This window comes from Larimichthys crocea, chromosome XV, assembly GCF_000972845.2.
Source record: "Larimichthys crocea isolate SSNF chromosome XV, L_crocea_2.0, whole genome shotgun sequence".
NCBI classification, from domain to species: domain Eukaryota; kingdom Metazoa; phylum Chordata; class Actinopteri; family Sciaenidae; genus Larimichthys; species Larimichthys crocea.
The window spans coordinates 53560-81546 of NC_040025.1; the positions used below are offsets into that span (position 1 = coordinate 53560).

The 27987-nt window shown below is 39.1% G+C and overlaps 1 protein-coding gene across 2 annotated transcripts in view; it reads right to left on the reverse strand.

Moving 5' to 3' along the window:
* The window catches only part of celsr3 (cadherin, EGF LAG seven-pass G-type receptor 3), a 96644-nt gene that overhangs the window by 5146 nt on the left and 63511 nt on the right, over window positions 1-27987 (reverse strand). For both annotated transcript variants that reach the window (XM_019266029.2, XM_019266028.2), the window contains 20 exons: window positions 26556-26676; window positions 24813-24996; window positions 23824-23925; window positions 23606-23700; window positions 23072-23281; window positions 17814-18012; window positions 15269-15457; window positions 14993-15179; window positions 14265-14432; window positions 13262-13388; window positions 11868-12074; window positions 8802-8976; window positions 7647-7759; window positions 6840-6919; window positions 5788-5914; window positions 5442-5558; window positions 3857-3954; window positions 3204-3295; window positions 2730-2903; window positions 966-1160 (listed from right to left, as the gene is read on the reverse strand). In XM_019266029.2, coding sequence (XP_019121574.2) covers window positions 966-1160; window positions 2730-2903; window positions 3204-3295; window positions 3857-3954; window positions 5442-5558; window positions 5788-5914; window positions 6840-6919; window positions 7647-7759; window positions 8802-8976; window positions 11868-12074; window positions 13262-13388; window positions 14265-14432; window positions 14993-15179; window positions 15269-15457; window positions 17814-18012; window positions 23072-23281; window positions 23606-23700; window positions 23824-23925; window positions 24813-24996; window positions 26556-26676 — 2960 coding nt within the window. The remainder of the gene's footprint in view (window positions 1-965; window positions 1161-2729; window positions 2904-3203; window positions 3296-3856; window positions 3955-5441; window positions 5559-5787; window positions 5915-6839; window positions 6920-7646; window positions 7760-8801; window positions 8977-11867; window positions 12075-13261; window positions 13389-14264; window positions 14433-14992; window positions 15180-15268; window positions 15458-17813; window positions 18013-23071; window positions 23282-23605; window positions 23701-23823; window positions 23926-24812; window positions 24997-26555; window positions 26677-27987) is intronic.

Sequence of the window (27987 nt, forward strand, 5' to 3'; positions counted from 1 at the left end):
TGTTTTGAGGCAACATGAGCAACTTTGCCAGCAATTTTTATTCACTCACTCTCAGTGTGCCTCGGTGTGTATGCGTGCAAAGGCCAATTTTATATGCATGTATTCTGAGTATACATAATGTATGTATTAAACTGTCACCCATGCTTTTAGGGGCAGATTTAGACCTTGACTGAAGCACCACACTATGTTGTTTAAGTCTTACTTTATGCACAGGGGCCACCCGGCTGGAGTTTCATGTTGGGGTACACAAAATATTCAAGAAGAAAACTAGAAAAGATGAAGTGATATTTGTGGACATCCTTACAAGAGAGGGCATTGTGAGGTCACATGAAGAGTGCATTGAAATAATTAAAATGTATGACAGACAGACTGCACATACAGCAGATAAGTCTTATTGAGCCGTGTTTTAGATTACGCTTTGCTGATTCAGCTCACACAGCTGACATCTCCTCCATCTTCCTCTTGGCAAAATGCCCCATGTGATGTTCTGATGACCTGTCAGACAGGAAGTCTGGAGGTTTTCGTTAAACACAAATCATATATTGATAGTATTCAGGCCAGACTGATGGGGCAAAACCAGAATACACTTGATTTTTGACCTTGCAGTTGCAAATGTAACATAGCAACAAGAAAGAAGAACAAAAATGTATTCTCTATAGGTACAAGTCTGTTAATATCAGTCTATTCACTACATTGTTCAGACTTTATAATCATTATTTTGTACATTTGTTATCTAATTTTCTAAAAGGGTTGTTTCATATTCAGTTTACCTGTGACATTGTCTTAATTCAAATTTAATTCAAGAGCAATGCCATGGCAACAACACCACCATTAAAAACATCTATGACCTGCTGCCCCACTATACATATGGGAAGAACAAAACAAAGACAGGAATAATATAAAATGCAAATCCTAAATGTCAGTGTGTGTGTATTTGTGTATGTGTGTGTGTGTGTTTCTCTCACCCTTGCGGTGCCTGTGCGGCTGCGTGAGGCCGTTCTCATCCCCACTGGTCAGGGCTGCATCGGTCTGGTTGTTGTTGGCAGCGTCCTTGCTGTAATCTCCCCCCAGGGGGCGCTCTGAGCCCCATTTCTGCAGGGTGTGTGTTTCACACTCCTCCAAAGCTGGCCAGTAGGACAGAAGGTCATTGCCGTCCAGATCTGTCACACACAGGAAGAACACACTTTCTGGTCACTCATCAGTTTCAGTGACATTCATAAAAACCCTTACCAACATGCATGTCATCACCAGTCACTTTATCTTTATCAAGCAATCACTTATGACAAGGCAAAAAAAAAAATCTAATTAAGTAGTGATTAAGAAATCCGAAAGGAGACATTTTAGAAAAGTGGACAAGATCACTATTACTGCTGTCATCACTGAACATAATTTATGATAAAAGCCAGTAAACAGCAGTTATGAAAAGCTGCTGATGTGTTCTTCAGCCTCACATCCATCTTTTTAATTTGACATCAGGCATTGTGCTACACTTTGTTGCTACATGTGTATCCTAACAAACACAAAACAGATGTCTGTATCAAATATCAGGTCTCAGCAAACAAATAGCACATGTTCATTATGAAATAACAGCTAGGATGAATTAAATGTGTCATATTGGTAGAGGATGTATCAGACTAGTCTAGTGCAAATTATTTACAAACAAGCAGAACCACATTTTTTTTTTATCAAAGAATACATGTCTTCCTCTTTGTGTCCATTCAACATGTTAGTTTGTGTTACTTGGAAAATCCCACCACAAAATGTTATGTAACTATTTTGGGTATAGTTACTTATCTTTTGTATTTGTTCTATTCTCATGTATTTTATCAGGCACTGTAATCTTGTTCCGGATAAAATGATCATGGTCACCATTCAGTCACAAAATCATCAAATTTAAAGATTCCTTCCATAGTTAAGTAAGTCCAATGTGACGTCTTCATATTGGCTGTTATGGCTGTTTTGTTCAGTTCATTAAGCCTTTCTTTCTTCTGTAACATACCTACTACTTAACTAATGCAACAACACAGTCCAGTCAGCGGTTCTCCTGAATCGATGGTGTTTAATGCAACAAATAGACGGTCAGCTTCAAACTGTGACCTCTGAGTAAAAAGCCTGCATCCGTCAGTGCTGCTCTGGCCCTTCACTATGACTGCACTGATGAACTGATTGGACCGTACTGGCCATCTGGATCCTGTCCTCCTCTGTTCAACTGACAGCTCTGGTCCATGTTGTATCCTGAATAGAGTTCATGTGATCCAGATGGCTTATTGAGTTAAGAATTGATTACTCATACGGGTTTATGGATTTGTACGTCTGGCCTTTTCTCACAGTGAAACCTTTCACAGAACACTGTACATGCATGACATTTATATCACATACTTAGTGAAGTGCATAAACTCATATATTATGCATCATATCTTTTCATGGGTATCAGGGGAGGGAAGGTATTGATTAGTGGCTACTGCCACTGACATTTTCTCTTGTTGTACGTGTGAGCATTTTCGTGTTGTAATTTTTTACATAGCTGAGATAAAGGAGTGGACTTTTCTACAGTGGGAACCTTGGTTGTTTGACTTTGTTGGACTTCTTCTGCTAACGTGTGTTTTTGATGAAACCATCCCATTAACTTAAAAGTTATAAGTTCAATCATCATTCGTGTTAAAGTGACTAAGACACTTAATCATTACTGGCTTTTTAACTATGAGAAGAAATCCTTTGATAGTCACTACCTTTGGTGCCGTTGTGGGTGGGCTCGGTGAGCAGGCGCTCGCTGTGATTAGAGCGTTTAAATCTCCGCTGAATGCGCCCACGGAGTCGGACGTTGTCCTCACTCTCAGAAGAAGGGATGGAGAGACTGCGCTCCTCCTCCATGGAGAGGTCTGAGTCAGAGTCTGAGTCCTCACCTGAGAGAAGAGAGGGAGAAGAAAGACAGAGAGGGAAAGAGAGAAATGAGGAAGAGTGAAAACACGTGAGAGGAGGAAAGGAGAAAAAGAATAAGGGGGAAAGAAAAAAATGGTTGACAGGTTGTTATTCTTCTTTGTTGGCAAAGTTTAATCTTTAACAAAATTCATTCAATAATAGTGATGAGAAGGGAAAGGAAGTGAAGCACAGGTGATAAAATGTGTTATGTCACACTGCTGCTCGTTAAATTTGTTTGTGCCCATGGTCATTTGCTCTTAGTAAGTTTGTGTCTGTGTGTTTACCTCCGTCTCTGTGGAACATGGCTACATCCAGGTCTGTCGCTCCAGTGTGGACGATGTTTTGTTCCAGAGTCTGACGAGCCAAAAGATTTTCTCTGACAAAGAGAGAGAGCAGAGAAGTGATTACACACACACACACACACACACACGCACACGCACACACACACACACACACACACACACACACACACATACCAAAACCAAAACAGATTTACAATAGAGAGCATCCATGCACACATACAGTGTTACTGTGCATACAGTACAAACACACACAAGGACAGACAAGACAATCACTGAGCCATAAAGACACCAACAGCCAGTCTCAGTACATTAGTGTTGCTCCACATACACTACAGTACATTGTTCCATCCAATCTTCTTCATCTTTGTCCCATTGACCCACAAAATACACAACATGGTTTTTATTAGCCAGGAAATGTCCTCCCTGAAGAAACTTTGTCCCGAACCAGAGGCTCAGAAAATGAATCAAACCTGACAGATTCCTGTTTGCATGCTAATCTATCATTTAAAACCTGACAGATTCCTGTTTGCATGCTAATCTATCATTTATAGATTGCTGGCATGAAACCATTTGCTCTTGAACTACAGGAGAAATGCTGATAGTCTTTTATAGAGGTTCTACATCCAAATTGATACCTGGCGGAGCTGACAGAGGAGATGGTGGAGGTTCCCAGTGTGATGCGGTGAAGCCCGCTCTGCTCCAACAGTGATGCGTTGTGATAGGGATTCTGAGCCTGAACACACACACACATGAGAAGGGTTAGAGAGTAAGGTTAAATTCAGAAAACTGAGAGGAAGCAACATTATTCAGAAAACATTCACGAACAAATAAATAGTACAAAACATAACCCTTTATATTTTTTAATTAAAAATAAAACTAATTTCCTCTGTTGATGCTTTTGGAACGTGGCTGTACTTAAGCCATGAATTGCACTGTATCAGGAGTTGAAATAAAAAATTATTTTTAAAAAATGGGCATTTTTTTTCATTTTAACATTTACATAATTTTATTTGTAGGGTTCAAAAACTACAACCCCCACCATATTTTACTCTAGCTTCCCAAGACTTGTGGGGCTATAACAGCTGCTGAAAGGTGACCTGGAAAAAAGAACAGAATGGGGGCTAGGCTCGTAGAGCAGAAGCTAACCTGGAAATGGGGCACAACTTCAGCTTTCTATACTGTATTAGGCCACTGTAGTCATAAATAACGCATCACACTGTATGAGTCAGATAGGCGAAAGGATGCGGCCATTTGTAAACACAGTCCATCAGAGGTAAAAACAGCAGAGTGTGTATATCTATTAATAGTTTTGGTCAGGAAGTCATTTTGTCCCAGATGACTCAGTGATGGATAGGAAGACCTTGAGAGGAAATGGGGGTTAAAAGGGTGAAATGAACTATGCATGAAATAATAATGCATACACCTGCATACATACTGCAACACAATGTATCATTCACCCATACATCGAGGCTACATATGAAGTTCACTTGATAGAAGAGGGGATTAAAAGGAGATATTGGACATACAGACACACATTCGCACATGCATGCAGGCACTGGCACAGGGGAAAGATAAAGACAGGCTGAAGAAAACAGGGGTTGCAGTGCAGTGAGCAGTGAACTGATAAACACACATACAAGATAGAAGAGAGAGTGAAGAAAAGATGTGAAGGCAGAATAGAGTTACACAGACAAACACACACTCTCTCTCTAAATAAGCACTCCACAGTGCTTTTAGAGAAGCGAGTTAAAGAGCTGGCAGAGCTCTACCGGTCAGTATACTGTTTTATCTGGGTCAGCGACAAACCCTGAAGGCAGAGGGAGGGGAGAGCAGAGATGGAGGACAGGAGAGATGGATGGATGGATAGAGGGAAGGAGGAATGGAGGGCAGGAGGGCTTTTGTGCTTTTCTAATAATGGACACAGTAAGAATGTGTACATAGAAAAGAAAATACTGGAGAACAGAAGAAAACGCATTAAGATGATGCAGCGAGGCGATTTACAGCTACGGGGGGTTTTGGATTCACCCTACAAGTTGTTCCTGTCCATCACACACATGTGATATAGATTAAGTGGATTAATAAAATAGTTTCAATTTTATTTTTATAAATGATTTCATCGTAATGTCAGATCAAAATATCAAACAACATAAAACCATTTTAGGTTTAGACAAGCTACAGGAGTGTAATTGCCCAGTCGGAGACTGTATGTGTGTAACTCACAGTGTTCTGTGGTGGTCTTGGTGGGTCTTCTCCAGGGCTCTTCTTACCCAAACAAACTCTCCAGGCCTCCTTAACTTCCGAGTTGAACACAGTAAAGACCAGCATCACCGACAGACCCTGTGACAGAGAGGGGTGAAGAAAGAAAGACAGAGACCATAAATAGCAAGTAAGCACCTACATATTCTGTACCAATCTTTAAAATCCTTGCATTTGTTTTATGGTGGCTTCTCCTTAAGGCACACAATACTTGGTTCTTCCTCTGTTCATTCCAGTAATAAGAAAAATAACTAAGCGAATTCCTTAAAAACAAGTCCACAGCTACAAAAAACATACACTATGTTCATACCTGCACTAGGCAGAGGACATCGAATATGTAGTAGAAAGCCAGGATGCTGTTGTTCACAGCCATCAGACCACACAGCCAGGTGGAGGTGGCCACCAGCAACAACAGGAAGGCATTACGAATAGTTGCACTGCAGAGACAAACACAGAGAGCAGTGTGGGAGAAAAGGTCAGATTTCGATTTACCAAGATGATTCTGTGACATAACACACACCCAGGCAGCTGTAGTGGACATCTGCAGTTCTTTGGAAACAGACAACATCCACATGCTGCATCTCTACATGTTCGACTTGGATGTCTGATGATAATACTGTGGTTAAGCTTTGATTGGAAACAGCAATAACACTGATTACTTTAATTACCCTGCTGGCTAGTTAACCTGCTCTTAAGTGAATGTAACACTGGAAAACAAATTCACTTGTGCCACATAACAATATATGCTTTTACTTATGATGTCATAACAATGTGATGATTAGAGTAATGAACAAATGTAGAGACAGACAACACAAGAGTGACAAGAAGTAACAGTAGAGAAACCACATGATGAATACTGAGAGAGGCGTAAGTGATTTCCATGTCACTTGTGCACATATGATTTGATCAATAACAAGCGCTGATATGATCATTGTCTATCAAATCAACATTGATCGATTGAGACAAACATATTCCCCTCTGTTCCCTGTTAGTTCACTAGTCACAAAGCGTTTTTCAATATGACGTGACACAATACAGGATTGCACAATGACATGCAGTTGTAGCATCTACTTGCTAAACATAGTACAGATAAACACTGTATATAACAGATGCTCATAATATCAACAGTACTGTGTTTTACAATAGCACTGGTTTTAAGTTAATCATCTATGGTATAGACAGCATTTTTTTTGAGGCTATGACAATTCAGTTGTCATTAATAAAGTTTATCATCTCTTAAGGTGATGCAACCATTGTGCACAAATGTCCACAAGCCAGTCTGTCACCAAAGTCTGCAGGCTTACATGGGCACACTTTTTGAAAGTAAGAAAAGTCATTTAACCATGGTGGGTAGGTACTCACATGACAGGGAGCTTCTTGGTCTCCTTCTGAGAGGGATTGCAGGACATCTTGGCTACAATCATGAAAATCCCTCCATTCATCTGGATAGAGGGAGATCAATACGTCAGCCAACATTTTTAAAACATTTCATTCAATCAAATACTGCCGTTAGCAACCTCTGGGATAAACAGAGCAAACAAAATCAATGCTTATAAAATATCACGTCATCATCTATGAGAGAAAATGGGCAATTATTGAATGAAAGAAAGAAAATCACTGAAAATCACTGAATAAATGAATAAATATAGAGGTGAAGGAAAAATATAGCACTGATTACTGACTGCAATGTAATCATTCCATTATTCATAACCATTATATATTTGGCACAGTTTCATGTCTAAGATGTTAAAGTGAAATTGTAAAGTGAAAGGTGCTAATTTGATGTGGAAGGCGCCTAAAATTGTGGTCTAGCAGAGTTCAAATGGGTCGTCTCGCTGGGAGTGCTGCCACTTATGACTAACAATATGATTCTGCTCATTTTAGGAGAGCTCCCAGCTGGGGATTTACAGTCAGACGGATCTAAGGAGAGATTACCTCAGGCTCATATCAAGCCAAGTATGCAGAGTTAAGCTTACCTGTGCAAGATTTTATGATTATACAATTTTAAGGGGTAACAAAACCAATGTCAATGTTTCTCTAAAAAAACAGTTTACACTTATCAACAGTCTACTCTTCCTTCCTCCCTCTATCACTGTTTACACTTTATTTCCATTCAGGTTTGTGTGCATATAGCATTGACTACAGTATATCAGACAAGGAGACAGTTACCAGTATGACGATGCCTATAGGACCAGCAAAGCTCCAGATGAGTTTGTCATAGATGGAGATCCAACAGAAGTCTGGGTTCCCGTAACCCTCTGGGTCCAAGCCCACTGCAAGGCCTGAAGCAAAGAGACAGGCAGTCAGATAAGACAGCAACATCTACGTTACAATCTCTAGGCGACAGAGACAGGCAGTGCAGGATGTGACAGCATGTAATTATCTGAATGACAGTGGCAGGAAAGGTCGAAGACATAACAGAACATGTCCCAATTAATGTTAGGTCTTTTTAATGATTAGATTAAGAGTAAAAACCGTGAAATTCATCATTTGTGGGTTTTGTTTTTAAATACATTTTACAGGACACATTACTGAACTGACTACAGACAGTATTCAGGCATCTGTTTTATCATGGCAGGTCATTTATTATTCATCCATACTTTGTGCACAGCCACTTCATGACCATACCTCCCTGATCGTGCTAGACGGGGACACAAGAAGATTTGTGACTCAGCTGAGAGCTGTGAGTTCTCTATTCCTTGTGTATCATTGTTTGGACAACGCTGTCAAAGTTTTGACAGTCATGGGAATAAAGACAATAAGGAAAAGGAAAAGTCTAAATAAAGATGGACAGACAAACACACCTCTGCCCCTGAGGAAAGAGATTTGCAGCAAGTGTGGGTGTTTATGTGTGTATGTGGTATGAGACAGATCCATTCTTGAGGCAAGGTGAGACAGCGGTCGGTGTGTATGTGTGCGTGTGTGTGTGAGAGAGAGAGACAGTGACGGAAACAGCTACAGATAGAGGGGTGTTGACAGCATGGAAACTGCAAATGTGTGTGTGTAAAAGAAGGAGAGAGAGAGAAGAAAGCAGATGATATTATTACTGTATGTGTCGAGGAAGTAATTGCTTGTGTGTGTGTATCTGTGCTTTACTATCTCTATATTAAAAAGTCTCTGAAACCTGTTTAATACACGTGCCAATAGGACACCTTATCTACACAGCCAGACTAATTCTGAATGTGTGTGATGTACGTCTGTGCACGTGTGAGTGTGTATAAATGTGGCAACGACATGGTTGACTGTGTGTATACGTGGATGGATGGACACGTTTCCGACACACATCACAGAGATCTAAGGTGTCTGCATGTGTGTGTGTGTTACCTGTGATAATGGCGGGCACGCCCCAGCCGATGGCGTAGTAGAATCTCATGGCACCATAGTTGATGTTGCGTTGCTCTGTCTGCATGCGGTAGATATGAAGGCCCTCCACAAACATCCAGGCAAAGGTGGACATGAAGAAGTAATGCAGGAGGATGGCCACGACTGTACACAGGAACTGAAGAGAAGGAGAAAAAGAATAATTAAAGGAAGGACGTAGGAAGTAGGAGAAGCATGAGAAAGATGGAGAGATGTAAAAGAGAAGGAAAAAGGAAAGTACAGACGGAAAAGGGAGAGGAGAGGCAGAGATAAAAGAAGGGACGGGGAGGAAGAGCACAACAATAACGTGGAGAAAAGGAGCTGAGAGAAAAAATCTAATCCTTTGTATTGATTTTGTGACAGTTGCAGAGCAGACATCTTGGCACGCGATGAAAAAGTCTTTATTACCACACAGCAGGTGCAGCGATGAAGTAAGTGGCATTCATGATTTAATTATAAACGCAACTAATGAACAGGGTTTATGGCGACGTGTTACAGAATATCTCCAGGAAGCGCACCATACTGATATGTATGTAAATGAGTGCTGCTAATTTGCTGAATTATAGTAATAACACCCAGGAGTGTGTTCTTAACTGCAATCAAAGTTATAGTAAGCACCATAAGTAAGCAAAGTACACATTGTAAAGAATGCCCCTGCAGGTAATGTAGGTTATGTGTGTAAAAGTAAGCATTCATGTAACAATATATATACATTTATTTTAAAGAGACTAACTTAATTCCTGGTTTAAGGGGAACAGCTACAAACAGCATTGATAATACGTATTTGGATTTACACCATACCACCACCACCAAATTTATAAAATGTCAGCTAAGACCATGGTTGATTATTTATCTTTATCTTTTGAAATATCCATGAAAGAGTATCAATGTAGGCAGAGAACTTTATCTTTATCGATGGGATCCAGCATAAATGCTGAGAGTATGTGAAATCAGTGTAATCTGTTCTAACATCGACGTCTAAGGGTCTACTAAAAACCATGGTTTAGACTGCAAGTTATCAGGAATGATGATGAATACTTTTTGTCAGGGCAGAGATAAACTTCCAAATCACTTCAGTCAGTTAAGTGCTGCAGTTTGGTTTGGCTGTGATGCTGAACATCCGCATGAATAATGCAGAATATTTGCATTTAAGCTTTCTGAGAAATTACCCTGCAGGCTGCATTCAATCATGTCTGGAGTGGTATATTTGAACTCTGGAGCCTTTAGTCTGCTTTGTTTGTTGGGACAGATGGGAATGAAGCCATTCAAACTCAAGTGGAAGTGAATTACAGGACCTGCACATGTCATTGTCTTCTAAGAGATCTGCTGTGTGTCAAAAGTAAAAGCAAAATCTAAAGCAAACATAGAAAACAATTCAAAAAAGGTTTTTGAGCGAAAATATATGTTTGTTGGCAACTGACAGCTTTCAAAGACATACCATGAATACCAAATCTAAAGTATAAACAAAGTCTCAACAACTCAGTTTAATTTTGATTTCACATAGGATGGGAATTCTGATCTATTTATAATACGTCACCTGACTTCCTAAAGTCTTTGACAAACTTAGCAATTTGTTGCCTTTTAAAACAACAAATTTGTATGATTCAAACTGAGAATATAAGGATATTACGAGGCTTAAACAATGCATACAAATCAAGAGTTTTGAAAATTTAGGGCCATCATTTACCCAGACTGCCATGTCTACAGTAGCCCAGAATGGAGAAACTAAACACTGGCTCCAGACAGGGCTGTTTGCACTAGCCACTGTGGTTTCTCCTTCACGCTAGGCAGGAAAGAGTGAGGTGAAGCGGTTGCAACTACACTGAACTGAAATCAGATTTAACTCTCTGTCAAAAGGTTAGCAGTTGAATAAATACTCTGTTTAAACACCTAGATATTCATAACTGTCACCAAAAAGGTCATGTATGTGTGTCCTATAGAGATGAATCAAATTAAACATTTCCACTTCAGTTTATTCAAGAGAAAACAAACTACGCTCATAATTTACAGAGGTGCAGGTGAACACCTAAAATGTAAACATGCCACTCTATCAATCTTCATAACTCTTAAGACAGAGAAATACATCACTCTAGATATACTGAATGCTCTGCGTTAAGTTAAGGCACGCAGATTTGGAAGTCCCAGATTTGAAGGTTAAAAGAAGCTCAGTACAAATTCCTAATGACACGGCCAGAGTCGACACGGAAATAGCAGGAGGCTTGGCAGGAATACAGCCAGACGATGAATTTTACACTCCCACACAAAAATACAAACACTTCAAGTTACACTCGATAAGATAGAAAAACTATGCATGTAAAAACTGGTGTGCACACACGATAGCTGTGAGCACTAACATGCTCTCCCAAGCATGATGTACATGAATTAGAGAACATATTGTTCAGCTAGAAGCAACCAGTCGCACTGTAAGAGCCGTACAGTAGACTGTGTGGGGGATACAGCTTAATTAATTGGATTTCATGCTGAGTGAGCACATATTTTCAGTACCCTCTCTACAAGACTTGCTGCTCTTTAAATACACACACATACGCATATGTGATGTAACCAAACCAAGAAAAAAGGGAGAGGAGGGGGAAAGTGGAAAACACTGAGTGGAATAGGAAAATCATTTACAGTAAAAGAAATAGGCAAAAAAAACACACACCAATGTGATGTGCAGATGCACAAAATTAGCAGGAAGGAGTGATATAGAGGGTGAGAAGTAGGAGAAATATAAAGATAAAACTGTAAATGAGAACAATTTATGATATTGCTTTGGGAAATATCTTGGTATGACCTTTAGTGCTGCACCAGAGAATGTAATGAACTACACTATAGGGGAAGGCAAGGTATTTTTTCACTACTCTTGGCAGGTACACATCCAAATGTGCAAAATGTGGCTAAGAACGACATGCTGAGAACAAAAGCAAATGTTTTTCTCATTCACAAAGCTGCAAAGAGGAAGACAAATAAGCTAAAGGAATCACAAACAAAGAAGGTGACAGAAACACTCAACCCCCCACCAGTGTCTACCTGCTGTTCAGTCTGATTGACGCCAAGCAAAAATACCAGCTCCGACAAAAACATGGCTGCTGCTGTGTTTGAATGGATGCTCCTGGTGTTGGACTTCAATCCTCGGAGACAGGAGAGCACCAGGACTGTGAGGAGGAGGGCCAGCATGGAGACACACAGAGAGGAGTATGTGACCAGGGCCAGCGTCTCCAGATCTCCTTCCAACTGCTGCTCATAGAGAGAAGGGAGGAAGGGTGGAGAGATGATAGAGAGAGGGTATTATTGGATTTATAACATTTGTGGATGGAAGATGGTGAAAAGGGAGGTCAGAAGAAATGAGGGGAGTAGTAGAAGAGAAAGAAAAATGAATGAAATGAAGAATGGGAAGGTACAGCAAGGCAGACACAGGTGAAAGTCTTAGATGTAATATTAGAGTAATATTTTGCACAAAAGCTGAAGAATCACATGGTGAAATAAAGCAAAGAGACAAAAAAACCCCAATAATTTTAACATAATAAATCCTGCTGCTTTAGTCCAGGTCACTGTCTGCCCTCCTCTGACTGGCAATTATCAGAGATGTTAAATTATTTGGAAAGCAAGGAAATTAATTGAAGAAACAACCACATGAAAAAAATATATCAATACCCACAAATCATGAAATATATTTCTAAATATTAAAGGCTTCCAAAGACTGAGAGAGCCAAAAAAAATCTGTATTTACACTATTTAAACTGCAATTTAAGCCAGAAGGACAAGAAAAGAAGATATACAAAAAAACTATTCAAGCTTTCTAGATGACAAACAGACCAAGCAAACTAGCAGACCCCTTCAATCTGTCAGGAGAAAACAAAGTTTTTTCTGCCAGTAAACACACCAGACACTGCCAGAATTTTATTTGGGAAAATTGGGCACATCTATAAAATGTCATATGAATGGAATACTGCTCTTCTCATTGCACTGGACTAATAGTGATGAATAAACATCTTGATTAAGGGCTTAATTTAATGTAAATCACATACGTTTGGAGAAATGTACATCACAAAAAATGAGGTTTTGGATTCCTAGTTTTCTGTCTCTCTACCTCTGTACATCAAGATCTACTACAGTATCACTTAGTATGCTGGGCTGTGATGGGCAGGGGTTTTGTATTAAACCTTGAAAATCTTCTACAGCAGTAACAAGGATTCCTTTCGCATTCAGGATGTTAGTCAGGGTTTAATTCTCCTGGATTTCAAACGTTCACACCGACTAAATCCAGCAATTACCAGCTAAAACGCTAAAATGAAAAAAAAAAGGCATGTAGGTCTACACAACAGGACCACTATAATTTAAGCTACATCCCTCATTTTGATAAAGAGGCATAAGAATTAAATTAAATATGTGGTTCGTGTATATGTGAGTAGTTCTCCACCAACCTCTCTCTGCGAACTGTCCATCAGCACGCCGAAGGTGCCAAGTCTCTGGCACTGACAGCGAACATGAGAGGCGTTCCTGTACACCACCATACAATCCCTGACTGTCCAACAACCTCCAATCTCATACCTGCAGAGAGGGAGAGAGCGAGTTAATGATGAAAAGACTAACTGTATCCTATGTGCAAAAACATGTTTTTATATTATGTGTGTTTATGATCCATCAACATTAACAGGGCTAGTAAAAACAGCCTACTGTTGTGTGTATGTGAGTTCATCCATCTAGAAATTCATGTTTTCTCAGTGTGCATAGCACTAGCACTGATGAGCAGAAAATGAACACATTAATACATTGTAATATTTTGTGGGACACCTGCAGATCTTCATTATGAACAATGGTCCCTGCTCTGTTAATCAGATTTATTTGTTACTGTGGTAAAGACAGCAGGTGTCCCTTAACTATCATTTCACTTAAAGCTTAACGTTCACGTCACAGCACTGCTTCAGTAAATAAACCTTTTTTCACACAAGACATTTTACGAGTAATAACATGTGTGATTGATTACATTAAGGTCTGCACTCCATGTTTTTATATCAACCCTGAAACTGGCGATTTTTTTGAACACTTAATGGAGCTAAGTCATCATTAATATTATTAGTTGGACGTCTGGTTCTTCTGCTATGACAGATCTGCATAAAAAAGTGTATGATGATGCCATGAAGTCTAAAGGCAGATGCTGAATATATATTATATTCATCCCAACACCACAATAAACATGAATTGTAGTGTGAGTATTTTTGTGTTAAATTCTCCAAATTACAGACCTACAATACATGTATGTAGATTCATTACACAGAATACACAGAACACTAGATTAATAATGCATTTAAATGTCACTTACAGGCATATATCAAAATAAATAAATAATGTAAATGAATTTCAGTTGTATTAATAGTATCAATACAGTGTGAAGCATCATGAATTATCACAAGCGTCTGTACTCACGGACTGCTGTGGTTCCACTGCACACACAGTGGCTTGCTGCGATTGGCTGTCTCCAGCAGTTTGAACTCAAGCAGGATGGGCTGGTCCAAGTGTCCACCCACAAATGTCTGGTTGTTGTAGACAGAGATACTGACCACTGGGGAGTTCATTACCGGGTGTCGAGGAAGCCTGGGGGAGAGAAAGTGCAGCGTTACTTTACGTCTACTGCCGCAGACAGAAAGCAGAGTTTGATGTCCTGCTTAGGACGGTGGGAAAAGGATATGGCAAGATGGTGCTTATCTTGCCATATCCTTTTCTCACCGTCCCAGAGGACCAAGATTGGTACCTATTGAAAACTGGACAGTCTGTTACTTTGACATTAAGCCCAGAGGTGAGGTGAAGAAGAGCAGAGAGTAGAATGGGATAAAAAAAGATAGCATAGAGGATAGAGAAAATACAGTGAGAGAAAGATGTCACTATAGCATTTTACACATTTTAAAGACAAAATGATTAATGGGATTTATTATAATTTTTGAATTTTTTATAAAACTGTCAAGTTACTGATTAAAATGATATTCTGAGATATTCTGTTTCTAATGATGTGATATAACGTCTGCCATTTTGGTTTTATAACTGAATAAAAGAGATTGTTAATCTAGATACGTATATATCCAGCACAATTCCTTCCTTAGAGGGTTCAGAGCTGCTGTGATCAGATTTTTATTGTTCTGAGTGTGATTGATTCTCACCTCACTCCTCGTCTGTCTGTGTGATACTTGGGAGGGAGGGCAGCGCCCAGACTGCGATGGATCAACAAGATGACAATGGTGATGGGCTGCTCAGGCATCGAAACTGTGCGCCTGGCTGCAGTGTATTCTCCTGTCTGGTTGGCTGAGATACTGACGGGGGCGGTGGCAGCATTCTGAGGGGTCGTGGCTGAAATGGATGAGTCTGTGTTAGTATATTGTTTTAGTTTCAGCCATTCACTCTGAAGCCTTTAACTGTATATGTATGTCTGTTCTTACGTTCTTTCTCTGTCCGCTCCTTCTCTTTCCAGTTGTGTTGCTGCTGTCGTTGTGGCACCAGGGCAGCAGGGGGCAGTATCACGTGGGTATGGGGATCCCACAAAACCTGCCCACGAAACAGGGTTGTGTGGTAACGCGGGAAACGTCGCCGCACATGGGTTTGGTTCTCCACACGATCAAGGTTCATGACTGATGATGACAGGCATAAACAGGAACATGTTACTGACCAAATTCTTATAACCTTGATATAATTACCATAAAGTGACTGATTGAAATAAGATTAGATTTCACACCACAGACAGTGCTAGCAGTATTTCTCAACACATTCATTGCATTGCATAGCAATGGCTCTAGAATAGCATTACTACACATCCTGTCTCTTAAGTAACAAGAACCAAATGTGGGAAATCACTCGGAAGTGCTAACAGACTAACTGGAAAATCATTTAAAACACACCTGAATGCCTGCTGGAGAATGTTTTGAATAAAGTCCAGAAAATTCACTACATCAGTCTTAGAGTCAGAGTTATTATTCACAGTTGGTTTCTTTGCTGAATACAGGATGAGCCTTTCGCTACTGATCTGACTGAATGTGACACACTGTGAAACATTTCACTCCATTTCCATGGAGGAACAACACCCTCATCCTGTTTCATGACCTCAGGGCACACAAGTAACTAACATTAATCAATTGTCCCCTTTGTTTATTCTAATAACATAAATATCTAAAAAATTAAAGTGGTAATTATTTATTGTTATTAAACCTCTTGCTCCATCAGCACATTTGAAAACCTCCTAAATCAATGGCTGATGAAAAATTAGATCACTATATAATATCCACTGCTTTTTTTAATAAGTCCAAAGCTACACAAGCTAGAGAGCGGCCTTTTGGCTTTCTGATAGCTGAAAATCACGACAACATTGTAACACTTGATTTGCCAATGTTACTCAGATTCTGGTTATTAGGTGTAGGGTAGTTTCAGAAATCCAATTTAAGAGGAAACCTGAACCACCTGTGCCAATAAACCAATTTATTCTCTGTGGATTTGGGTGTGTGAAGAGCCGATACAAAATCCATAAACACACACACACACTCACAAACACAAGAGCACAGGCTTTGTCATATTATAGGAAATTAGGTGGCAAACAGGAAGTGCATAGTCAATGTGAAGTGTTCAATAACGAGTGAACACTTCACGAGTGATCACAGAAGTGGAACAGCACTCAATACAGACAGAGCAGTATAGTGTGTGTGCGTGTGTGTGGAGGCACACCTGTTGGTGTGGGGAGAAAGAGTCTGTTTTTCTGATTTTAAAAGTCCATTTTGATGAAGAAACAAGGGGTTTATTAGTAATGTGAAAATTAAGATTTGCCGTTCAAATAACAGACAATAAAACAATAACAACAAAGCCTAAAATGAACTATATAATGTACACTAACAGATGTGTGTCAGGTCTAAACATAGCCTTTCCCTGGTTATTCACATCCCATTTGGCTGAGAACATTAACTGTGCGTGCATGTGTTTAGGACTGTGAAACTTAGTATTCTGTATTCCTCATTCCTTCTTCTACTTCTGTGCTCTTCATCGGGAAATCTGCATTAGGCTCAGTTTAAGGTTATATAATAGCATTTTGGGTTTCCACTGGGAAGCATACAGTATAGTGATGTACAGTAGGAGAGAGATGAGACTTATATGGAAAAGTAATTAAAGCAGCCAATTCATGTTGGACAGACAATCTGGGATTAACTGTGTTACAAATCTACGCTGGAATAAGTTGGTGAGTAGCTGGTAACTTTTATGAGTTGTATGCATTTGAGTGTATTTTTTGGGGAATTCAATCTGTGTAGTTAAGAGTATTAACAGAGTGTGAAATTCATTGTCTGGCTTTATACCTGCAAGGGCTGCCTTTGCTGCTGCTACTTCAGCACCTCATGTTGTTGTATGTAGTACAGATTATTTATTATCAGGATGTTCAACATGACTAAAATGACAGAAAAATGTAGAAAAGAGCAGGATGCCAGAAACTAAATGACACATGGCCAAACCTGTATATTCCATATACATTTACAGTAAATGCTAAATGAAAGTTGGACATGGTGTTCAGTAATTCTAAATTCCAGCCTATCGGTGAGATCTCTGTGTGTGGCTGTTCCTCTTTGTGTGTGACTGTGTGTGTGTATTTGGCAACTGTAAATCTTAATGATGTATGTTGGCCAGTGCTACAGCGCTTCAGGGTTTTTGTGCATGTGCTGGAAGCATTAGCTGCTGTCTGTGTGTGGGAGTGTGAAATTCATCTCTCTGTGCTGCTGCCAGCACTCCGGCTGTGCCATCATCATTTGCATTAGCACTGTTCATCTCCCGTTTTACAATCAAGTTATTATAGCTGATTTCACAGCAGTGATTTACAGTATTACGAGAAAGCCGCAGCAAATCGTCTGTAAAGATTAAGTCTTATTCTCTTTTATTGGGTCTGCTAATCTTTAGTGATTAGCTATTGTATTGTGTCTGAGTGTGTGAGTGTGTGTGTAGTCTTTCTGAACTCACCCAAGTTTGGAGCAACCAGTGCCACAGGGTTGAGGTAGGTGAGCTTCATGTTCCGGGCCAGATTCTGGGCGTACTGTTCCAGCAGCTCCGTCAGCTCAGCTGGACCGCCGCCTGGGATGTGGTTTTGACTCTGAGCGAGAGCACGCCAAAGCCCAGAGGTACCAGGTCCCAACAGCACACTGCAGCCCCGGAGAATGTTCTGGAAGAAGCAGCAGCGAGGCGAACAATTAGTCAAAGTAAATAATTCTGGATTAAGAAAGTGAAAGAGAGACGTGAAGAAGAAAGGGAATTATTTTTTTTTGTACTGACACGAGCTAGAACTATCCAAAACACTGGAAGGATAAGTAGTTGAGTACCCAACAGCTGAAATCAGCATCCGATCAGTTTTTTGTTTTTTTTTAAAAACAATTATGATTAAGGCAGAGAAGAGGTGGAAGGAGGGAAAAGAGGAACATATTGTGAGAAAAAGGAGACATGATGAGGTTGTGACTGCAGTTCAGGGTTCACCACAGGGCCAGAGTCTACTTTTCCAGACTTTAAAAAGCCTCAAAGTTATGCATCAAGTCAAGAAGAAGCAAAGGATGTCAGTGTGGTGAAGAGGGGAGACAAGTGAATAAGAATATAGAGTCTGGCTTGGGGCTTGCCATACAACTGTTGAGATACTGTAGCCTTGTAAAATAGTATAAAATATAATAATTGAGGATGTAGACAGTAAAGCCTAATAGAGAGGGTAAAAGAATGACAGAACTTGAGCTTGTTACAGTTTATAGTTGAGACGAGGACTGTAAAGCCTTTTCGTCAGGCTGCTTGACTGCATGACTGAAACTACAAGAACATGGTCAAAAATTCTAACCAGAGCTAGAAAAAAAGTAGCATCCAAACAAATCTTGACCCCAATTCTAACAGGTTTTACCATGGTGATGTGGCCATTTATGCACAGTGCCTCTATTTCCATGCTTTTCATGGAATATTTGTGACTCTGATTAAAGGCCTGTCAGAGATAGCATAGACGGCACAGTCTTGCAAAGTGTTCTGAACAAAGAGTAATATCAGAGAGCAAGAGAGAGAGAGAGAGAGAGCAAGAGAGAGAGAGAGCTCAATATGACTCCTTGCAGTCTGACTGCACCAAACCTAATAAAGCACTGCAATCTCACATAATGCTCTGGGGAGAGAAAAATACACAAGAAAACCTTTAGACAAACAAGAACAAACAACACAGTGCAGTATGGGGAGAATGTAGAGAATCTATAGTTCAATCAAGAGAGACTTAACAATAAAGATGAGGTAATGACATCATCATAAAGCAAGGAGTGAAGCCATGAGTAGTATGGGATACCTCCCTAATGGAGTCTAGATACTGGTGGTGGTAAAAGATCTGAAGATCTGAATGTAATAAACTGAGAATGAATGGAGTGGAGGAGGGCCTCAACAATTTTGACAAGTTTGACAACAACAAAAAAAGATGATGGAGATCATGGCAAAATCTGGTTGGTTTAAGTGAAAAGGCCCATACAGTAGTCAGCTGATTAAGAAGAAACATGTGTGAAAAATGTGAAAAGTAACTGTTGGCATTTTGAAGTACAAAATGGGTGATTTGGTGTAACTCAGCAGACACAAACACAAGTTTGGATTGGAGACGGTATTCAAAGTCTTTGTTTCAATTGTTACATGCTTTTCTTTTGCTGACCTTGTTGAATCATGTTATTTTAATATGTACCTTTTTTATTTTTGAGTCTCCATGGTCATATTGTTTATTGGCTTCCGTAGTGATTTGACATGAACACTAATGTTTCACTTGTTGACTACACATTAGGAGCCATCGTATCATATGATGCGATACTATTTGTGCAGTATTTATACAGTATATAGGGATGAGTGACTGAACAGATTGAAGAAGGTGAGAAACACTGCAATCAACAAAGATTTTTTTTTTTTAATCAAACAAACATGTATCCACGATTCCTTTGTTCTTAAAATACACATTAAACATGTTCAGTTCAGTTTCCATCAATGGCTTTAAAAAAAAGAAAAAAGTGAAAAACAATGAAGACTAACAAGAGGAAAAAGGCAGCAGATGACAGGATTACAGATAGAGAAGGAGGCACAGGAATGAGAAGCAGCATGGATGACAGGCTGGAACATGTCATATCCAAACTTTTTGAAACAAATTGCATTTCACATCACATTTTTTTAATGGTCTACTTTCCTCACCCTTCCCAATGCTGTAGAGACCTCACGTTGAGAAATAATTACATTATCAGCCTTTTAATACTATTGTGCAGTACATTGTGTTATAAGGAATTCAGATGTTTTATTCAGGAACAAATTATATCTGAAGCTCTCTGCCCTTTGGTATATTTTAGCGATGCGTTTTGTGAGACATGAGCAGAATCAGGAGGTATTGTAGTATCCAGATGGATTGGATCACAGCTTGAACTTGAAAGGTTTTCATCTTCCTCCTTTCCCTCTATTCATCGCTTCATTCCTGATGTGAAAACACTTTCTCTCCTGTCTACTTTTGTTTCTCCTGCAGCCACAGGGCTCTGTTACCACCGCTGGGTTACTATAGTAACTGTGTTCGACATTACCTGTTCATCTGGCCTAATAGCTGCTGTTTAAAGTGAGGTGTCAAGATCAGATTTATTATATATTTTTTTATTCTTGAGAAAAAATGGACTGTCTGCAACTCTGCTTCAGTGCTGCCAGTGTAAACCAGAGCCGCATCATTAACTCGAGATGATGAGATGTAGGCAGCACGCCTGTTTGAGAGTCGGAGATTAAGATTATAAGTGTGGCGAGTTCAGGTTTTTTGTTCCAGAAACTGCAAGATGACAATAAAAATCATTACTGTCCTATTGCATGTATATGTAGCTGCTTCATGCTGCTGTGAGTCAGCCCAAGCAGATGTTAAAACCCTAATGGCCATATGTCTGATTTACTGTCAGGTGAAGTAGTTAGAGGAAATGTCAGGCAGGAAAAGGTTTTTATTTCACTCTTGCTATGGCAACTGTCCTTGTTAGCCAAATATTATATATTGATCACAGGAAGCAGTGTACTGTCTTTGATGTGAGGCTCCAGCTGTGAGGCTTGTGCTCTGACAAATTGCTTTTATTCACTTAAGATTGGCTGTAAATTAGGTTTTATTTAGGATAATAATAATAATAAAAGTTAGTTAATAACATTTTATTAATGAATCGTCACCCAGCAGATGCTGTTTATAAGAAGGGGAATAATTCAGTTAAAGAAACACTTATACAGGATGACATGCTGAAACTATAGACACCTACTTGCTTTTGTTCAGTGTCATAACTGCAGCCACAGTGTGTATCTGGGAATTCAGAGTGTGCAACAAGTGTGCTGTAAATCAGATAAATGTGAGTGCTTTTTATTGTATTGATCACCACAGAGGGAAAGCTACACTCTTCCTTTTACCTACACCTACTGTAGAACCACTAGAGAAACAGAGTGAAGGGCGCTGGATCTATTCATGCAAGCACATTTGAAAAATTGCCATTTCATTCTGGGAGTTTTGTAATAAAATGTAAGTATTATGAGTAGTAGTATGAATATTTATTAATGAAACTGAATATTTAAAACACAAACACACAAAGATGACATTCCTCTGCCGATAAAAGCAGATGTTAGTACTACAACTATCCAGTTTCTATAGCAACTCGTTGTTAACTATAACAATGGCATTATCAATGACTGAGTCTGTTTCAGCTCTGCAGGGTGTGGCTATTTCTGCTACAGCTGTCATCAGGTGGTTAAATTCTCACTGTTAGCATTAATTATTAAATGCTTCCCTGTGTCAACTGTAGAAAAACGATGAAAGCAAAAAAAAGCTTTTTAACTGCCCACCATGGCCTCTATTAAACATGAATGAATTACCTCCTGGTGATCAATAAACTCACCAGCTCGAGATTAATGCATTATTCAGGTAGTGTGAGATTACCATTTCACACCATGAAAATGACTTACTTTAGATACAGTACTACTACTTCTACTGTAAGACTACTTCTATTATTGTTACTATTACTACTACTACAACTAGTACTGCTGTATATGTGTAAGTATAACAATGTTTGAATGAAAAGTAAGCCTAGTTTACATTTATATTAAAATTCTCTTCATGAATGAAAATATTTACAGTACCATCAGCAAGCAGGGTGTCAAGTTCACAAAGTGATGTGCAATTTATCAATTACTGTCACATGAGGCAGTAAACTGAATAAGTAGTTTAAAAGGGAAAGGGGGGGTGCATTGTATCTACAGCCACTTACTTGTGATGTATGGACAACTCATTTCTTGTCACCTAAATTTGATATATAAGCTAAATATTTATAGCAAAATGATTTGAATGCCTTTATGTCAAAAATCCAACAGGCTAAAATGATCCTGTGTCAACTCCTGCAGCCGTCATATCAGGTAAAATGAGGATCTGCCAGTTAATGTGTGAAAATGACATGTTGTAATATTTCATGCACTGCTGTCACTGCATCACCATAGCAACATTACCTTCCATTTCTCAAAAACGACATCTTATGCTATCTAGTCACTCGGTCTGTGCCCCATAAAGGTGCCAAGTATCAATCATATCTACTGTTTTAAATAACAGCAACTATTTTATGTCACATTCTGTGGTTGCTGTTATCAGCCATATATAGTGGAAATACATTTCAATCCCTAGAATAACTTAAATATTATATCAATCATTTAAATATCAATTTGTGATTGTAGAATATGAAACCCCAAAACTGACAGATTTATTGTGGTTTGCACCATAAACTACTATTCCTAAATCAGCTTGTTGGTTACACTTGTCTTGGTTGACAGTGCCAATTAAATCTGTTCAAAACAGAGCCGGCACAGTGACAGTTATGAGTTTCATAACATGTCTAGATTTTCACACATTAATATCAACAGCACAAACTGATTATTAGCTTCACACATCATTATTATTATTATTATCTTTTACAACTGGCACGTTCACTGTATTTTGAACGTCATTTTAATGCTCTCTTATCAATATTTCTAACCGCTTTCTCACACTATTACTAGTGTTGGTTAAAGTGTAATTAATTATCCCATGAATCTGTCTTTTGTCACAAATTCGATTTGAACAGTGAATCATAACAGCTGGTAAACAGCCCTTGTTAATGACAAACATGTCTTTAATTTGTTCCACAATAGGCCTCTGCAAGGGAAAACAGAGTAAAAGACACAAAGAAAATTACATTATGTATTCTTCTTTTTACCTCATTGAAATGTGCGTCCTGAGTAGCAGTGAGTCCAAAGCCGCTCTGTTGGGTCTCAAAGGTCAGGAGGCGGGACAGCAGTCTTTCGGCGATCTGCAAGTCATTGCCGTAGAGTCGGGCGGTTGCCTCAGTGACATCACGGAGTTGATGGGCAAGTTTCTTCTCCATGATGGTGTTCAGCTCTGTCTCATTACGCTCCAGAGAATCAAGCTAAACATACAAACACCAACATGACATGAAAAATCTATCCCCCTTTAACACGTATTTAACAATTACTGGGGTTTAATATTATATTATATAATATTAATATCTACAGCAACACTACTGAATGTATAGAGGAGGCATTGTATTGCATTGAGAAATTGCATTGTACCTCCAATTCATTACTTTCAAAGTTGTATATATAGAATATCTGCATGCAAACAGCAATCAGGTGTTAAGGGTGAGTTTTAAGCACTTCTTCTGGACTTAGTACAAGCTGTGTGACTCATAAAGACATATATGTAATGATATTAGTTGTATAACTTTACATACAGCAGCATTGAGCTCCACAAATGGAGGTGAGGTACAGTTGTAAAGGTCTGGCTCCAGCCATCCCCTCTCTACATCACAGTGTCTGATGGCCGCACCTGTAATGAGGAGAGGACATGGTATGTATAAATTAAAATGAAGTTCAAAACTCACATTAGATTGTATGTCAATATATCCATACATCCATGTGTTTGAGTGCACTCATGTTAGTGTTTACAGACCGACAGAGCCTTTCGGGCAGGGCACTGCAGCAGGCAGGTTGAACTTGGTCCGAGGCCACCAGATCCCCTGAGTGATGGTCTTTGGACAACCATCATAAATGACTGCAGAGAGACAGAACAAAATTTATTATCGTCCTTATAGTTCAATTAATTTTTTTAATGTGGACGCGGAAATGTTTTTCTTTTGACTTTCAGAGAAGAAATTGAAAAGAGTGTCAGAGAATAACACAAATCAAAGGAAGTAATTACAGACGGGAAACTGGAAAGTGACAAAGTAAAGAAGAGAAAAAACATGAAGAGAGAAATTTGTTACAAAGAAGATGAATATAATTAACAGTCTCTTTGTTATTTTAGGCTTGGACACAAGTTTAATAAATATGACCATTTTGAACAACAGAATATAAGAAAAACTGAAATCCTATGATTACACAGTTATGATTAAATATGGTGGAAGCACTTCATTATTTTCATTCATGTCTATTTGCTGCTACAGATAAATGACTAAGTTTGAAGAGTGGTTTTAAATCAATATTAATAATTACAGAAGGTAAGTGTTCTATACTACTTGACAAGAGACAATCCTACTAAAGAAACAAAGAAGGTAATAAACGATTTTGGCTATTGTTGGACAACAACACTGATGAAGCGTCAATATCAAATCAAGTTTTGAAAACTATTGTTCAAAAGCCGACAGTTTTTGTTAATTAGTTTCTTTGTCAACAAGCCACAAATGAGCTGTGACACATTTAACCATCAAAATAAAATAGTTGGAAAAGTCAGATTTCACAAATGATTCTGTCCCCCGTCAGTAAATGTTTTAACACGTAATCTCAGAGGCTCCTGCTAAACAATTCACTGTTATTTCAAAAAGAACACAATGCAGTGAGACTTTTTTTTAAATCCAATCTGCACTGTTTGAGATTTATTAAATTACTGAATTTCCAAAAGTTTGATCAAAACATCTGAGACAAAGAAGATAACCACCTCACCTTCACAACCTGAATTCGTGACCTCAGCAAAGGGGTTATCACATGTGTTGCACTGTCGACCAATCACACCTGGCCTGCACTGACACTGGCCTGTCTCTGGGTCACATGACCGCGAGAAGGACCCCACTGGGTAGCAGTCACATGGCAGGCAGGTGTCAGAGCCTCGCGGGTGATAGTGAAACTCCTGAATACACACACACACACACACACACACACACACACACACACACACACAAAAACAGACAGGGTGTGTGTGAGTAGGCAAATAGATCAAAACTTAACGATTACACCACCACATACATTACAGTAAGATTCATACAATAAAAACAAAAGGGGACACAGTATATGAGCAACAATCCATGCATGAAGTGTTAAAGAGCTGGAGACAAAGGAAAACAGTTAATTATTTAGTTTGCTAAAATTGTATGAGGTTATATATTTAATGCTGCATTTTGGAACATGGATGATGGTGCAGCATCACAGTTTCCATCCTATAGAACTCCTCCATTCAAAAATGGATTTTGCTTATTGTTACTTTACTTAGATGTTTCACGGTGCAGAATGATGCATGTGCAATTTATAGTTTGTTTTCACATTCATCTGCTGAAGGGGGAACGTCTCTCTGCACAAATAGTTGCAATTTTCATGTTTTTCTTTAGCTTTCTAAGTATTGCTATATATCATAAACATCTGGAACTCTGGAGGGGGTCTTTAAGGAAAGATTGTAATTACCAAACACATACAGATTATCTCTGACGATGCTCTCTGACGATGCTCTCAGCCTTTAGCGGCTTTATGTTGCATTTTACAAGATGAAATTCACAAGTAATCTGACTTTTATGTCTCAGTAATGTGGATGATCAAGGGAATCGAGAGCTGATGGAAAATCGCTTCAACAAGATAATCATCTTTGACAGCTTCAGTCAAAGAATAACACCTGGGAAGAAGCAACAGTGTTTACAGGGAAATGTGAGCTCAACGCAGTTAATTTATCTGAAGGGTATTAAAAACATTTCTGACCCTGGAGACAGCCAGCTTGTAATATGCAAATATGCATGTAGGCTGAATTAAAACATTCTTACACTGTAAGCATGGCAAGCAGCTTCACTTTCACTTAAAAAAAAAAAGAAAGACAAGGAGTGCACAGGCCAACACGGGGTTAGGTCCTTTTAGCAAGGGCAATAACAGAGATTAAAGATTAAGGTCAAAAGATCAGATTAAGGTCAGGATAAAACGGGTTAAACATGCCGGCTACACATATAACATATCAATATACATACACGGACATTTATACAAGCCAGAAATGTCTATGATCATTGTATCACGGTTCATGTAGCTTGTATGTCGGCCTTAGGCTGTCAGACCATCAGACTGTGAGACGATTACTGTCTGTGTGTCTGTGTTAAACCAAAGCCAAAGTGATCTATAGAGTTACACCACTAAAGTCCTTCTAATCCTAAACAGCATTAGTATTCAATGTGATGATATAAAAAATCTACTTTATACCAGCAGCTCTAACTGTTCAACAGAGCTCTGACCAGCTATAAAAGCTGCATATACAGCTGAGGGAATAAAAGCAGGGACAGATCTGTAATATTCAGATGCTTGTTTAACAAACAGCCCCTTTCTACTTTAGCCAAACATGTCCAAATATCTTTTTATACACTTTGCTAAGTAATATACAAATTAGTATTCTATCCACAAATGCCTGGAAGCTGCACTGTGTGTGTGTTTGCTGTTTACCTTGCAGTGACAGTGTCCACTGGTCTTGTTACAGTTGGGGTCGAAGCCTTTATTGGTGTCACAGTGACATGGTCCACAGGTGGGAGATCCCCACCAACCCCTGGGACACTGATGGTCAATTCTACACACACACCAACAGTTAAAATCAGTAAGAAATCAAAACAAAGACAGAAAGCAACAGAGCTTGTCAAAAGAATTTTATCTGTTCTCTTCAAAGGAATCATCTCACCCTTTTATTTCTAACTAATGACAAACTAATGAGTTGGGAAAAGGAGATGAAAGCAAGAGTTTAAGAGGAGAACACCTTTAGCTATTCATTCATTTTAAAATGAGTGTGGGATTTAAACTAAAACTGCTGAATCTCTGCTCCAGATAAACTCCCCTGAGAGTTTAACACTATCTGGCTTATTGTATGTGCCACTTTAGTACTCTTTGCTCACATTTCACTGTATGTGCTCCCCTGTTCTCAGTGTCTAATGGATAACTGAGGAGATGAACGCTTCTCACAGTTCTTGCAGATTCTCGTGTGCGTCTCGTTATTGCTCCTTACGGGGAGTTTAGGAGAGAATTCAGATATCAGTGATCTGAAAAGAATATCAGGATTGACTCTATTTCTCCTGAGATTTTTTATTACATCTCTAGACAGAAACACTTTTCCAAATGAAGAGTCTCTCCCTGCTGTGTATTTTTTGTCTGCTTAAAGGGCACAGCAAACACATCCAGACAGTCAAATGTTTTGTCTAATTATAACTGTGGAAGGAGGAGCAGAGAAACAGAGGCTGGGTCTTATCAGGAAGCTGCGCTGGCTGTGCTGTGATAAATAGACATTTCCAAATGAGAAATTAGTTCAAACTGCCAGGTCAATTAGGATTATTTATCATGTTAGCTTCAGAGCTCATACAAGTTCTCATTTGTCTCATTGTCGAGATGCTAAAAAATAACCAGAGCAAAAGGGCTTATTTTCTCTGACCAGGATAAAAATCTCACTGCCACAACATGGACATTTTTGGTACTTATATGATTAGTCTTAACATATAGACCTATACGAAAGATGATTAAACTGTTATTAATGTTATATCATAGTGTTATAATATATTTTATAATTATTATCATCTACCCTTTTGTTCAACCCATCAGTGAGTTAGTAGGAAGTTGATTAATGAGTCAAACTTCACAAAATCACAGCAGTGAGGAGAGGCGAGAGAGAGAGATGTTTCATCAGCAGCCAACAACGTGTGTCTCCACACACTAACTAGATCCACACACACACACACACACACACACACACACACACACACACACACACACACACACACACACAAGATCATGAGATAAATTTTTCAGGCAGCAAGGAAGGGGTGAAGTCAGGGTCATGCTCCCTTCACACACAGTTCACACACACAGAAAACCTTGGTGTGTGTGTGTCTGCTTT